This window comes from Gigantopelta aegis, chromosome 13 (genome assembly GCF_016097555.1).
Source record: "Gigantopelta aegis isolate Gae_Host chromosome 13, Gae_host_genome, whole genome shotgun sequence".
Taxonomy (NCBI): domain Eukaryota; kingdom Metazoa; phylum Mollusca; class Gastropoda; order Neomphalida; family Peltospiridae; genus Gigantopelta; species Gigantopelta aegis.
The window spans coordinates 9,137,779-9,153,855 of NC_054711.1; the positions used below are offsets into that span (position 1 = coordinate 9,137,779).

Genomic DNA, 16,077 nt, shown 5'->3' on the forward strand with positions numbered 1-16,077 from the left:
ATGAAAGTGACAAAACGTGTGTGTGTGGGGGTGGGTGGGGTGTGTGTGTGTGTGTGTGTGGGGTGGGTGGGTGAGGTGGGTGTGTGTGTGTGGGGGTGTGTGTGGGTGTGGAGGAGAACACACACACAAATACATGTAGAATTATATAAAAAAAACATCGCTGCTGCTACAAAGTGTGTGTGTGTGTGTGTGTGTGCACGCGCGCACACATGCCCCCTTGCCCCCTCCCCAGTTTCCTACGCCAGTGTCTCCATTGTATCTTTTGCATACATTAAATTCAATTTTATATCAGAATAAATTTTGTGAAAAATACCACAAATCTCAAATAATCACACTACTGCTCTTTTGAGGAAGTACAGTCGTTTGGCAACTACCATATAAAAATTAGGCTGACCACGAATAAGTTATGTTATCCACCCTCGTTCCAGGGCACCTCCTAATTTTGCTGTTATTTAAGTGGCAGGACACCTGCACATTTGTTATCATGTAGTATTAAAAATAACAATGGGGCGGGATGTAGCCCAGTGGTAAAGCGCTCGCTTGATCTGGGATCGATCGCCGTCGGTGGGCCCATTGGGCTATTTCTCGCTCCAGCCAGTGCACTACGACTGGTATATCAAAGGCCGAAGTGTGTGTTGTCCTGTCTAGGGGATGGTGTATACAAAATATTCCTTGTTACTAATGAACAAATGTAGCGGATTTTCTCTCTAAGAATATATGTCAAAATTAACATATGTTTGACATCCAATAGCCAATAATTAATAAATCAATGTGCTCTAGTGGTGTCGTTAAACAAAAGAAACTTTTTTAAAAATAACAAATAACTTCTCGGTTATTTAAATGCTACACACATCATCATTGTAATAAATAATGATTTGAAAAAGCATTTCTTTATTTTATAATATTTTTAAAATAAAGACCTATTTTCAAAACTGGAATATAGTAAGCTGCTACACAAAATAACAACACAAGGAATGGTAGTGTGATACCTTTAATACTGTAATAGATCCACTTTTGAATTTACCCTCTCAACTAAAATACATATCCATTGAACAGCTCGTACTAGATTCAATGTCACTCAGTCGTTTGCTGAGCCATAACTATTGACTAAATCAGTTCTGACTACAATTTCTACAAATGTGACTCAATCTTTTATTAAAGCCAATAATATTGACTAAATCAGTTCTGACTACAATTTCTACAAATGTGACTCAATCTTTTATTAAAGTCATAAATATTGACTAAATCAGTTCTGACTACAATTTCTACAAATGTGACTCAATCTTTTATTAAAGCCATAAATACTGACCAAATCAGTTCTGACTCGAATTTCTATAAATGGGACTCAATATTTTGCTCAGCCATAATTACTGACTAAATAAATTGACTGGCTGTAAAAAGACTGGTACAAGTCCACACAAGTCAGTATAGAGAAAAGACAGTCACATCGACATAAAGAAAAACAATTCAAGTCACTAAAGAAAGACAGTCATTATAAAGCATTCAGCCATTGATTCGGTCAGTTTAAAGAACCTTCATCCAAATCAGTAACAGAGAAAATCCAGCCAAACTACTATAAAGAAAAGTAATTAAGTTAGTATAGAGAAAAGCCATCAGGCAGTAAAAAGAAAATCCCGCAAAACCACTATAAAGAAAATCAAGTAAGTCAGTATAGAGAAAATCCATCAGTCGGTATAAAGAAAATCTATTAAGTTAGTGTAGAGAAAATCCACCTAAGTCTGTATAACGAAAACAAATTGTCAAAATTCATGAAGTCAGTATAGAGAAAATCCGACAGTGTTGGTATAGAGAAAATGCATTATGTCAGGATAGAGAAATTATAACCAAGTCACTGTAAACAAAAGTGACGTGAGTATAGAGAAAAAAACAAAACAAGAGTTCAAAATTGCAATCCATGCTGTGTGTGTTCAATGCACCACTGGCGTAACCAGGAATTTATAGGGAGTACACCCAGACAAACACCCACCCTAGTAATGGTAGTCCTGTTTCATAGGCTTGTAATATATAGGGTGGAGTGGGAAAGAGATGTTATTAGGGGTGGGGGCATGATCTTATACTGCCCCTCTGATTCCACGAATAATATCCACTTGAAATATCGGGGGGGGGGGGGGGATGCCAGTGATCAGCACCAACATTTCCGTTTTGTGGGTTGCTTCTGTTCCTTACATCCCTCCAATATGAATGAACTGATCCTCCCACCGTTGTCTCTATGACGCGATAGTGGTGACGTCATAGCGTGACTGAGTTCACGACCTGAAATTAAAATTGATATTAAAGCTGCCATCTTGACTATATTTTTTAACATTTAAAGAGGCCATCTCGAGTTTGTTGTCATTGTAATACGTTTCACACTAGTAGAGTCTTTGTAACTGTTAGAATTTCATATTAAATATATTTTCTTCTTTACTATATTAGTTATAATATACCGTACATCCTTAAATATATGCCTACCTTGAATAAACAATATTAGTGTTCATATCCTCAATGTGTTTCGGGTAGTCCTAATTTTCAATATTAGTGCTCATATACCGTACATCCTTAAATAGAGGCCTACATTGAATAGACACTATTAGTGTTTATATATTCAATGTGTTTTGGTTAGTCCTAATTTGTTTTAGCAACAAGGGATCTTTTATATGTACTTTCCCACATACAGGACAGTACATGATATGCCAGTTGTGGAGCAATGGTTGGGACGGGGGAAAAAACAGTGGATCCGCCGAGGAGATTCGATCCCAATGAAAGAATGAATGACTGAATGACTGAATGATAGAATGAATGATTGAATGAAAGAAAGAAAGAAAGAATGAATGAATGAATGAATGAAAAAATGAAATAATGAATGACTGAATGATAGAATGAATGAAAAACTTAATGATTGAATGAAAGAATAAATGACTAAATGAATGACTGAATGACTGAATGATCGAATAAATGACTGAATGAAAGACTGAATGATTGAATAAAAGAATGAATCATTGAATGAATAAATGAATGACTGAATGAAAGAATGATTGAATGAAAGTTTGTTCTGTTTAACGACACCACTAGAGCATATTAATTAATTAATCATCGACTATTGGATGTCAAACATTTGGTGACTCGTAGTCATCAGAGGAAACCCGCTACATATTTCCTAATGCAGCAAGGGATCTTTTGCATGCACTTTCCCACAGACAGGAGAGCACATACCATGGTCTTTGAACAGTTGTGGTGCACTAGTTGGAACGAGAAAAAAAATCCAAATCAGTTGAATGGATCCACCGAGGTGGCTCGATCCTGCGACGCAAGCACCTCAAGCGAGTACTCAACCGACTGAGCTAAACCCGGCCCCTAGATTGAATAAATGTGGTGGGTACTGGGTTCGCGTCCCAGTACTTACTACAGAACAGAGTGAGAGTATTATTCTCGTTAGCCAATTAGGCTCTTTCTCGTTTCAGCCAGTGCACCATAACTGGTATATCAAATGCCGTGGTATATGCTATCCTGTCTGTGGGATCGTGCACACAAAAGACCCTTTGCTGCTTATCGAAAAGAGTAGCCCATGAAGTAGCGACAGCGGGTTTCCTCTCTCAATATCTGTGTAGTCCTTAATCATATGTCCGACACCATATAACCGTAAATAAAATGTGTTGAGTGCGTCGTTAAATAAAACATTTCCTTCCTTATTCTCGTTGGTGTTAAATTTCAGCAACGTTTGGCTCTCTTGGGTTGGTAACAACAACAACAACAACAACAACAACAACAACACCAATAGCAACAACAACAACAACAACACCAATAGCAACAATAACCACCAAAAACCAATTTAAAAGACCCCCCCAAAAAACCCCCAAAACAACCCCAAAACAACAAAAAACACAAAAAAACCTCACAGTACAACCCCCATAACCAAAACAAAGAAAACAAAGAAGAGACAAGTAAATGACAAGACAAAATTATATAAACATACAAACCAATATCATCGAAAAGAATGTCCACATTTTCTCCTGTTTTAGCAGAAGTTTCATAAAACGGACACTCATATCTATCCGCCATTGCTTTGCCTTCCTACAAATAAACACAAAATTGAAGGTAACGAAAACACGAACTCGTTAGACAACAGGGGGTGGATCCAGGATTTTGTAATCTGTCGGGGCTGGGGGAGGGGGGGATGTCTAAAAGTGGGCAAGTCTGAGTTTGCCGAAGACAAGTAAGGGTGTTCAGGGGGTATGAGAGACGCGTTTTTGGGGTGGTTTAGTGTTGTATTCATTGTGGATATTGAATTTATTTTCAAAAAAGCAGTTAACAATGATTACTCCAAACGGGCGGAGTGGGGTTGGGTTGGGTTGTGGTGTGTGTTTGTGTGTGTGTGTGTGTGTGTGTGTGTGTGTGTGTGTGTGTGTGTGTGTGTGTGTGTGTGTGTGTGTGTGTGTGTGTGTGTGTGTGTGTGTGTGTGTGTGTGTGTGTGTGTGTGTGTGTGTGTGTGTGTGTGTGTGTGTGTGTGTGTGTATATGTGTGTGTGTGTGTGTGTGTGTGTGTGTGTGTATGTGTGTGTGTGTATGTGTGTGTGTGTGTGTGTGTGTATGTGTGTGTATGTGTGTGTGTGTGTATGTGTGTGTGTGTGTCTGTATGTGTGTGTGTGTCTGTGTGTGTATGTGTGTGTGTGTGCGTATGTGTGTGTGTATGTGTGTGTGTGTATGTGTGTGTGTGTGTCTCTGTGTGTGTGTGTGTGTGTGTGTGTGTCTGTGTATGTGTGTGTCTCTGTGTGTATGTATGTGTGTGTATGTATGTGTGTGTATGTATGTGTGTGTACGTATGTGTGTGTATGTATGTGTGTGTGTGTATGTGTGTGTGTGTGTGTGTGTGTGTGTGTGTGTGTGTGTGTATGTGTGTGTGTATGTGTGTGTGTGTATGTGTGTGTGTCTGTGTGTGTATGTATGTGTGTGTATGTATGTGTGTGTATGTATGTGTATGTATGTGTGTGTGTGTGTGTGTTTGTGTGTGTGTGTGTGTTTATGTGTGTGTTTGTGTGTATATGTGTGTGTGTTTGTTTGTTTGTGTGTGTGTTTGTGTGTGTGTGTGTGGGGTGGGGGTGGGGTGGGGGGGCAACCCATACTATACATGTATGTATGGATGATTTTATAAAATGTAATAGGTTTACTAAAAACAAATTGATGATGAGGGGGGCATGGATGCGTGCCCCCCCCCCTCTCGCTACGCCATTGGTATGGCTCTACCTGCATAGAAAGTGCTTTTCACCGACACTACAAATGCTTATACCTTAATTACACAGAATATAAAATATCAATCTAAGGGAAATAACTCTCCTCGATCTCAGGTACCACGAACTCTTTTTTTTACTCGGAAGTTTGACCGCGCAAGTAGTCTGCTGTTTGACTGTGATTATTTCATGGCAGACAGCTATGAAGTGGCAACTGTTTGATTGAAGTGACAGGGGATAGCATGTAGTTTGTAAACATGTGTAACTTGTTGACATTGGAGACTTGTTTGTGGTAATTCCGGCCCATGCAAAAGTAGTGCTTTTTGTGTAAAATGGGTGTACTCCGGCCTGGTTTAGAGGGTGTGTCTGTTTAAACCAATATGCTGGGAGAAAGAGCTGGACAACAGGGTTTGTCCTTTTCAGGGTATGTGTCCCCCATGCAGGCAAAGGTACATACAAAACTTCACGGGCCTGCTGATATTAATAAAAATGTTATAGCCACTAAGGCTATATAGAAACATATAGCGAAATTAATTGTGGTCTGAGGCCTTATGGTGGAAGTGTGAAGTTCGGGGGTTTGTGGCAACCATACTGCAGGGCTTCTAGATCATGGTAGTCCCACTCCCATGGCTAGTGATATTCAGTGTTGGGCTAGTAAATAACGACTATTGCCTGAACCTTCGGGATATGTGCACGTAAATAGAGCTCCCATTCCAATATACGTCGTGTTATGTGACGACAGGAAAATGTAAACGGTAGTGGTGAGTGGAACTTGGGAAGGGACATGTCCCGTCTTGCTACGCCAATACACCTTGTGATAACCACTAAAGGCGAGCCCACACGATACATGTACCTCGTACAAGAATAGCCGATTGCGTAGCAGCTGAAAAAATCATAATGTTTGTCTTGTCACAATCGGCTATTCTCGTTGCTATTCTCACACGAAGCACTCGTATAGTGTGGGCTCGCCTTAATTAAACAGTTACGTATGTTGTGGAAATCACAAAGCAGTCACAATCGGCTATTCTTTTGGCTATTAGAATAGAATAGAATAGTGTTTAACGTGCACGTTCAGAGCAAGCTGTTGTAGCGCACGCCTGTCCTGGGCACAGGTGCCGGCCTCGGCCGGCTCCTCCGTCCAGAATTCTGGCTGTTCTCATACGAAGCACTCGTATAAGTGTGGGCTCGCCTTAATTAAACCGTTACGTATGTTGTGGAAATCACAAAGCAGTTCTTTTCTCGTTAGTTTTTACCTTATAGCGGATTTGTCTGTTTTCAGTGTCATCTGTTTTGTTACCGACGAGGACTAAACGTATCTTTGGTTCAGTCTTTCGTGCTTCTTCAAAATATGGAGGAGCTGCCAAAAACGAAGCCTGTGGAAGAAAGGAAAGGAATGTTTAACCAGACCTCAGCACATTTTAATCTACAGCTGTTAAAGCGACATTCCTGAGTTTGCTGCAATTTTTAAGATGTTATCGACAAACAAAGACGTTTTGACGACTGTAATTGCATATCAAATATATTTTTCTGCATAAAATATTAGTAGCTATATATTAAACGTGTTTCTGATCGTTTTAATATTGGTACTAGGTTGAATTTCATTTTATTTTCTAAAAATGATTTTTTCGTATGTACGAAATTATTTGACGACAAAATCCAGTTTGGGCTTCTTACAAATATTAAGACGACCAGAAACACATTGAATATACAGACGCTGATATTCTAAACAAGAAAATATATTTAATGTGTAAGTTTAATCGTAGAAATATTTTATTAGTCGGAAACATCTTACAATGCAGCAAAATCAGGAATGTCCCTTTAAGAAACCCACTGCCGCCACATAGGTTTATTTGTTATAGATGTCTTTACAAAAAAATTAAATTAAAAGACTAAGTTAAAAAACTAAATTTAAAAAAACAAAAAAAACAATAAATGAATAATAACAAAATTAATAAATAAATATTTTAAAATCTGAATTTGTAAACACGTTTTGAAACAAAATTTAGAAAAGTGCCAACAATTAAATGCTTTAAGTTGTAATATGATGATACCGATGATGATTAGATGATGATGATTAGATGATTATAATGATGATGATTAGATGATGATAAAGATGATAATTAGATAATGGTGAGGATAATGATGATTAGATGATGATGACTAGATGATAACGATGATAATGATTAGATGATGATAATGATGATTAGATGATGATGATTAGATGATTATAATGATGATGATTAGATGATGATAAAGATGATAATTAGATAATGGTGAGGATAATGATGATTAGATGATGATGACTAGATGATAACGATGATAATGATTAGATGATGATAATGATGATTAGATGATGATGATTAGATGATTATAATGATGATGATTAGATGATTATAAAGATGATAATTAGATAATGGTGAGGATAATGATGATTAGATGATGATGATTAGATGATTATAATGATGATGATTAGATGATGATAAAGATGATAATTAGATAATGGTGAGGATAATGATGATTAGATGATGATGACTAGATGATAACGATGATAATGATTAGATGATGATAATGATGATTAGATAATGATGATTAGATGATGATAATGATTAGATGATGATAATGATGATTAGATAATGATGATTAGATGATGATAACGATGATTAGATAATGATGATTAGATGATGATAATGATGATTAGATGATGATAACGATGATTAGATAATAATGATTAGATGATGATAATGATGATTAGATAATGATGATTAGATGATGATAACGATGATTAGATAATGATGATTAGATGATGATAATGATGATTAGATAATAATGATTAGATGATGATAATGATGATTAGATAATGATGATTAGATGATGATAATGATGATGATTAGATGATGATAATGATGATGATTAGATGATGATAATGATGATGATTAGATGATGATAATGATGATTAGATAATGATGATTAGATGATGATAATGATGATGATTAGATGATGATAATGATGATAATGATTAGATGATGATAATGATGATTAGATAATAATGATTAGATGATGATAATGATGATTAGATAATGATGATTAGATGATGATAATGATGATGATTAGATGATGATAATGATGATGATTAGATGATGATAATGATGATGATTAGATGATGATAATGATGATTAGATAATGATGATTAGATGATGATAATGATGATGATTAGATGATGATAATGATGATGATTAGATGATGATAATGATGATGATTAGATGATGATAATGATGATTAGATGATGATAATGATGATGATTAGATGATGATAATGATGATTAGATAGTGATGATTAGATGATGATAATGATGATGATTAGATGATGATAATGATGATAATGATTAGATGATGATAATGATGATTAGATAATAATGATTAGATGATGATAATGATGATTAGATAATGATGATTAGATGATGATAATGATGATGATTAGATGATGATAATGATGATGATTAGATGATGATAATGATGATGATTAGATGATGATAATGATGATGATTAGATGATGATAATGATGATGATTAGATGATGATAATGATGATTAGATGATGATAATTAGATGATTATAATGATGATGATTAGATGATTATAATGATGATGATTAGATGATGATAAAGATGATAATTAGATAATGGTGAGGATAATGATGATTATATGATGATGACTAGATGATAACGATGATAATGATTAGATGATGATAATGATGATTAGATGATGATGATTAGATGATTATAATGATGATGATTAGATGATGATAAAGATGATAATTAGATAATGGTGAGGATAATGATGATTAGATGATGATGACTAGATGATAACGATGATAATGATTAGATGATGATAATGATGATTAGATGATGATAATTAGATGATTAGATGATGATAATGATGATTAGATGATGATAATGATGATGATTAGATGATGATAATGATGATGATTAGATGATGATAAATATGATAATTAGATAATGGTGAGGATAATGATGATTAGATGATGATGACTAGATGATAACGATGATAACGATTAGATGATGATAATGATGATTAGATGATGATAATGATGATTAGATGATGATAATGATGATGATTTCTGCACTAAGTGAAGTCTAAGGGATGTTTTCACAAGGCTGTGATGATGTATAATGATCATGACGATAATCAGATGACGTTGATGATGATAAACCCACACTGACCTTGCTGGTGACGTCATAAACTACAATGGCTAAATGGGCTGACCGGATGTAAAATCCTATAAGACTTCTGAACGTTTCTTGACCAGCAGTGTCCCACAATTGTAACACAACAGGTGAGGCGAAGTCCGGTCCTTCCAGTTTTAAACACAGGTAATCCACTATAAACAGACAAATAAGTATGGATACAGGGCCGCAAGAGTAGGATACATTATGAGGAATCTGGACCAAAATGGTACCAGGACCCGTGCTTATAAAACGCGTTTAGAGTCTAGGCTTAATCGTTAATGACGTCATACGCATACAATTTGTATGACATCGCCATGACATTAAAGTCTCAGACTCGGTCTAGAGTCTAAACGTTTTATAAGCACGGGGCCATGATCATCTGATTTAAAATCCCTCATAATGTATACTACACATACTACTACTACTACTACTACTACTACTACTACTACTACTACTACTACTACTACTACTATCTATATATGTATGTATATATATATATATATATATATATATATATATATATATATATATATATATATATATATATATATATATATATATATACACACACACATACATACATACATACACATACACATACACATACATTTTAATGTTTGTATGTATTTATAATAATTATTATTTATAATTATTATTATGCCACTGCCCACTTTCCTTTCGTTTATATGCACTTTCCCACATACAGGATGGCCAAATTGATGACGTCATTTAACCATGTTTACCCCAACAGGTATTATGGATAATTTGTAACGAGGAGATAGTCAGGACATGTACTGTCAAAAACACCAAAATTAGCTGGTAGTTTTTTTAGAGCACTTTTGAGCCATTTCTTGCACGCCTATAATGTTTACATTTCAAAGCAGAAGTTAATAAATAATTTCAGCGGGAGGTCACCGTTATGCAACTTTGGTATAACACTTTAAGCAACACTATAAACCCTCCCCCACTCACAAAAGAAAGAAAGAAAAAAGGTATATGTAACAGATTTCTTACCATAAACAGTTGCCCTTGAATACTGTCGATAAGTATTTGCATGAATTCGTGTAGCTAAACAAGTTTTTCCTACGCTTTCCTTTCCAAGTAGAACTACTTTGGCGAAAACCGTATCTCCACGCAACCCTCCGCTAGAGAAAATAGATCCTTCCATCACAGCCGATTCTAATCACAGTCTAAAAGCTGCCATGTTGCTGTTGTCAGAAATTGTCGTCTATAAGAAATGAATGTTCTAACGACACTCTAACATAGGGTTAAATCTACTGCAATTAAAAGTAAAAGAAAAAGAAAAAGAAAGAATGAAAGAAAGTTTTATTTTTTTTAATGTATATATTTTGTAACGACACCACTATAACACATTAATTAATTATCAGCTACTGGTAGTCCGAACGTACGTAGAAAGTGTTGTAGTTTCTACGTCCGAAAATAGAAAGAAAGAAAGAAGTGTTTTATTTAACGACGCACTCAACAAATTTTATTTACGGTTATATGGCGTTAGACATATGGTTAAGGACCACACAGATTTTTTTTTAGGAAACCCGCTGTCGCCACATAGGCTACTCTTTTTTACGACAGGCAGCAAGGGATCTTTTATTTGCGCTTCTCACAGGCAGGATAGCACAAACCATGGCCTTTGTTGAACCAGTTATGGATCACTGGTCGGTGCAAGTGGTTTACACCTACACATTGAGCCTTGCGGAGCACTCACTCAGGGTTTGGAGTCGGTATCTGGATTAAAAATCCCATGACTCGACTGGGATCCGAACCCAGTACCTACCAGCCTGTAGACCGATGGCCTGCCACGACGCCACCGAGGCCGGTCCCGTCCGAAAATAGTTACATTACGCTATATATAACTGGTATTCAAAACTTGTGGCACCATGTTTCAACCGTTTCTAAACCGAAATAGCGCAACAAATGGACACACAAACCAAAAATGTATAACCTACCGTACTGACTAAAAAAAAGAGTTTGTATTGTTTAACGACACCACTGGAGAAAATTGATTAATTTATCATCGGCTATTGGATGTCAAACATTTGGTATTTCTGACTCGAAGTCATCAGAGGAAACCGGCTACATTTTTTTCTAATGCAGCAAGGGATGCTTCATATGCACTTTTCCACAGACAGGAAAGCACATACCACGGCATTTGACCAGCTGTGGTGTGGAACGAGACCCCCCCCCCCCCCCCCCCCCCCAATAAGCTGAATGGATCCACCGAGGTGGTTCGATCATGCGACACACCATACTGACTAAATCCCGATTGAAGTACTTGCGTCATTATTAACAAAACAAATTTTCCAACGACAACCTTCAAACATTCCCCGCCATTCTAAATTTGCTAAATAGAGGGAAACAACTCACCCCGCACATTAAGAAAAATATTGACTTTATGTGCGCCCTGCACTAGACTATTGGTAGTCAACCATTTGGTAATTCTGAGACAGTCTTCAGAAGAAGCTTTTGTTTGTCATCAGCAGCAAGCGATCTTTTCTTTGTACTTCTCCACAGTCAGGACAGCCAATACCACAGCCATTACATCATTGGTCTTCACCAGCCTCGGCTGGTAGGTACAGAGTTCACAGCTCGGTACCGGCTCTCACCCAGGCGAATTAATAGGTAGGTGTAAGACCACTACATATTCTTCTCTCTCACTAACCACTGACACTTAACAACTAACCCACTGTCCTGGACAGACAGCCCGGATAGCTGAGGTGTGTTCCCAGGACAGCGTACGTGAGCCTTAATTGGATATAACAACGAAAATAAGTTGAAACGAAATAAAACATTGGTCTTCTATGATAAATAAAACCCCCGACAATAACGTTAACGTATGGAAAACCGCATATCTTGACTATTTATCTTGATGATTAATAAATCAATGTACTCTAGTGGTGTCGTTAAACAACACAAACCTTAACTTTAAACTTCTATATAAACATAGATAAACATGTGGCTTGTGCCCCCCCCCCCCACTAAATATTGTACCCCCACCCCACTACCCTACATATCGTTCCTACGGTACGGCCCGGCTACTAGCCCGAGTATTCTGACGGTAAGAGAGCTAGACCAAATGTCCGTCAAGACGGTCCAGCTTAGTTCAGGGCGAGTTGCTTCCCTCTATTTAGCAAATTTAAAATGGCAAGCAAATGTTTTATGTTGTCGTTGGACGATTTATTTTGTTAATAAAAGTAAAAGTACTTCAGTCGGGATTTAGTAATTCACAAATGTCTCTTAGGCTCTGTTAGACAACAAAGCATCCTCGTTTAGTCTTTTAACATTGCATTGCGAGATCGCAAAGTTGCGAGAGTTTAGTGAATTAGGCCCCAGCTATATATAGGTTAATGTAATAATTTCCGGACGTAGACAGAACCACACTTTCTACGTCCCTCCGGACTAGGTCTAGCTGTCTTACCGTCAGAGTACGCTAGCCTGATACATACTTGAACCAAGCCAAAAACCGATCTTAAAAACTGCCACAAATTAAACAAATGTTAATGTTAATAAGCTTAAAATAAAGACCAGTACTCACCTTTAATCGATACTTTGAAGGCGCACTCAGGACCGAATTCAACCAGACCGAGCAGAAAAATACCTGCAGGCCTGGTTTATGCGCTTCTCGGTAAACAAAAATAGCCACGGCAGGTTTTCCCCAGAAATGAAAATAAATCGGTCATTTATGTCAGGTTTAAACAACATCTGTGTAAAGTATTGTATGACGTTTTATTCCAGTGTCATAGGGCGGTGCCAAACAGCACAGGTGTACGGGCTTCCATTTTTGAAGGGGGGAGGGGTAAGGGGGCTTTTGCCCGAATTAAACGATATTGCTCGAATCTGGATAATCATCCACATTAGCATTACTGCCAAACAGCTACATAGGGCTGCAAACGAATCACTACGCAATTAAATATTTTATATGAATTATAACTAATTTTGCAGGTAGAAGGAAGAAAGGAAATGTTTTATTTAACGACGCACTCAACACATTTTATTTACAGTTATATAGCGTCAGACATTTGGTTAAGGACCACACAGATATTGAGAGAGGAAACCCGCTGTTGCCACCTCATGGGCTACACTTTTCGATTAGCAGCAAGGGATCTCTTATATGCACCATCCCACAGACAGGATATCACATACCACGGCCTTTGTTACACCAGTTGTGAAGCACTGGCTGGAACAAGCACCAACGGGGATCGACACACGCGCACCCACCCACACAAACATATACATATATAAACCATCGCTACTGCTACTGGATCAAGAAAAGTGTGGGTGGAGGGGCACACAACCCCCCTTGCCCCCGGCCCCGCTTCCTACGCCAGGGTTACTGGAATATGACCAACACTACTTTACTAAACTAATATTCAGCAAAACCTAGTAGGGATACATGTCGGCACATCAGTTCTATAAATAGAATTCATTGGAATATGACTGTGATCTTTCTTCGGAAATATGCCTTACTTGGTACTGTTCCATGACTTTCGGGTTTCATGTCCTCGCGGGAATACACGAGAGTCCGCAGCGACACCTGTTGAGATAGATAGATAGATAGATAACTAGTTTAACGTGCCCATATACCACTAGGGTTTCGAACGCCCATCCAGAGTCCGACCTCCGTGCTTATATCCATTTACGTTTCAAGCATGCTGTCCCGAGCACACACTTCAGCTATCTGGGCTGTCTGTCCAGGACAGTGGGTTAGTTGTTAGCTGTTGGTTGTTAGTGAGAGAGAAGAGGGTGTAGTGGTCTTACACCTACCCACGGAGTCGTTAAAACTAGCTCTGGGTGGGAGCCTGTACCTACTAGCCTTATGTCCGATGGCTTAACCACGACACCACCGATGCCGGTTGTGTACAACAGGTCAGGTCAGATCATAGGGTTTAACGTGCACATTCAGAACAAGCTGTTGTAGCGCACGCCTGTCATGGGCGCAGGTGTCGACTTATGCCGGACAGGATAAGGGACTAGGGTGGGTGGGCTAGCCCGCGCTAGCCAGTGCAAGAGAGTACCAACAGCCCGACCAAGGTCAGTAGCGAGCGGGGGCATTTGTGGTGCTATAGAATTTTAAAGACAAACAGACAAATTCTTTAGTTACGTCTCACCTTGTGTACAGATTAAAATAAGAGAGTTCAACAGTTATAATAATACAACAATACTGCAATAAAAGTACACAAGCTACTGATATGGAGTTATGAGAGACTTTAAAACTAATAAAAGACTATCAAACACATTTAAAAGTATTGTATTTACAAGAAGTAAAACTAAAAACCTAAAATATGTATATGTCTCTATGTATAAAAATCTTTGACGACGTAATAAAATAAGATGACAACTTTTGGCTGTAATTTTAACAATACCCGGGTGAGTTAAAAGTAATGACATTTTTTTTCTTATCTAAAAGGTTATTAAAGTTTACTACAGCAACTACTGCCTTTTTAAAAATATTATTTCTAATGTCATCATAAAGAGGACAGCGAATATGAACATGTTCTTCAGATACTACATAATTAAGACAGAAAAAACAGGTTCTTTTGTGACTCTCCAAATATTCCTATCTACCCGTTTCTAATCTTAAAGGGACATTCCTGAGTTTGCTGCACTTTGTAAGATGTTATCGACTAACAGAGACTATTTAACGATTGTAATTAGATATCAAATATATTTTTCTGCATGATATATTAGCGGCTATATATTAAAATTGTTTCTGATCATTCTAATATTTGTACTAGGTTAAATTTCATTTTATTCACTCCGAGCTATGCCTTCGATGAGGAAAGACGTGTCGCTCTGCTCTCTCGAGTTATAAGGGGGGGGGGGGGGGGGGGGGGGGGGGGGGGGGGGGGGAGAGACTTATTGCAAGCTACGGCTCTTTGTTAGAGTACCGCGTCGCTTACATTGGCTCACAGGCAACCGTGACTTTGGTGTATGGCGACGCGGTAACAAACATGACGAAGAGGAAGGGAAGAGGAAGGAGGAAGAGGAAACCTGCACCAGGGACGGCTCAGGGGGGGGCCTAAACTGGCGTCGCCGCCCCCACCCCCGGGACCCGACCAACCAGTGCCAGCCGACGCAGATAACTCTGAACAGACTGATCCAGTGGACCAGTCGACGCCGCAGTTGGACACAGCGATCTGCGAAACTCCACGGCGTGCGTCTCCCGTTCCAACCCCTTCGAGGCGGTCGGCGTCGAGTCCTCCACCCCCGGGGGGCTCCGCCAAGACCCCTATGCATGGCGCTGCTGCGAAGCGGAGGGCCGTCATCCCACCGAGTAGTGACCAGCCAAGTAGCCAAGGCCCGGCCCTCCGCGACCGCCCGGGGCAGGGACGCCGCCTGGAGCCTAGCCATCTCCAAGATCAAGGGCCAGTACGCTCGATACTTGGTCGGGGACACCTCGGACACCAGCTCACTGCCGGGAGGCATTCTTGAGGGCAACTTTAAGAAGTTTCCTGACGGAGTTGAGTGTGCCATCCACGCCATGGAACTACGAGACGGGAAGTTTGGACTTGTGGTGACGTCGCGCCTAAATGATCTCTACAGACAGGGAATACTCTTCGAAGACATGGATGTCATGATGTCAGATGTATAGCAG

At 38.6% G+C, this 16,077-nt stretch overlaps 1 protein-coding gene across 3 annotated transcripts; it reads right to left on the reverse strand.

The window, feature by feature from the left end:
* Window positions 1-977: 977 nt before the first annotated feature.
* On the reverse strand, window positions 978-13,188 carry LOC121387452 (ras-related protein Rab-6-like). Of its 3 annotated transcripts, none has more exons than XM_041518570.1 (6): window positions 13,018-13,188; window positions 10,482-10,741; window positions 9,462-9,619; window positions 6,478-6,597; window positions 3,978-4,071; window positions 978-2,274 (listed from the first exon to the last, which is right to left on the reverse strand). In XM_041518570.1, exons 2-6 carry the CDS (start codon window positions 10,633-10,635, stop codon window positions 2,144-2,146), a joined length of 657 nt encoding a protein of 218 aa, XP_041374504.1. In that variant the 5' UTR covers window positions 10,636-10,741; window positions 13,018-13,188; the 3' UTR covers window positions 978-2,143. The 3 variants fall into 3 exon arrangements, with proteins under 3 accessions (XP_041374504.1, XP_041374502.1, XP_041374503.1); XM_041518568.1 differs by having other exon boundaries at window positions 10,482-10,744; XM_041518569.1 differs by lacking the exon at window positions 13,018-13,188 and having other exon boundaries at window positions 10,482-10,863.
* Window positions 13,189-16,077: the final 2,889 nt, after the last annotated feature.

What these genes read in the sequence shown, in the direction of transcription:
- LOC121387452 (XM_041518570.1), bottom strand. Translation starts at nt 10,635, where the DNA reads ATGGAAGGATCTATTTTCTCTAGCGGAGGGTTGCGTGGAGATACGGTT. An exon ending in TTTATGACGTCACCAGCAAG is followed by an intron (nt 6,598 to 9,461) that starts GTCAGTGTGGGT and finishes TTTCTTCCACAG; the next exon opens with GCTTCGTTTTTGGCAGCTCC. An exon ending in CATTCTTTTCGATGATATTG is followed by an intron (nt 2,275 to 3,977) that starts GTTTGTATGTTT and finishes TTTTAATTTCAG; the next exon opens with GTCGTGAACTCAGTCACGCT.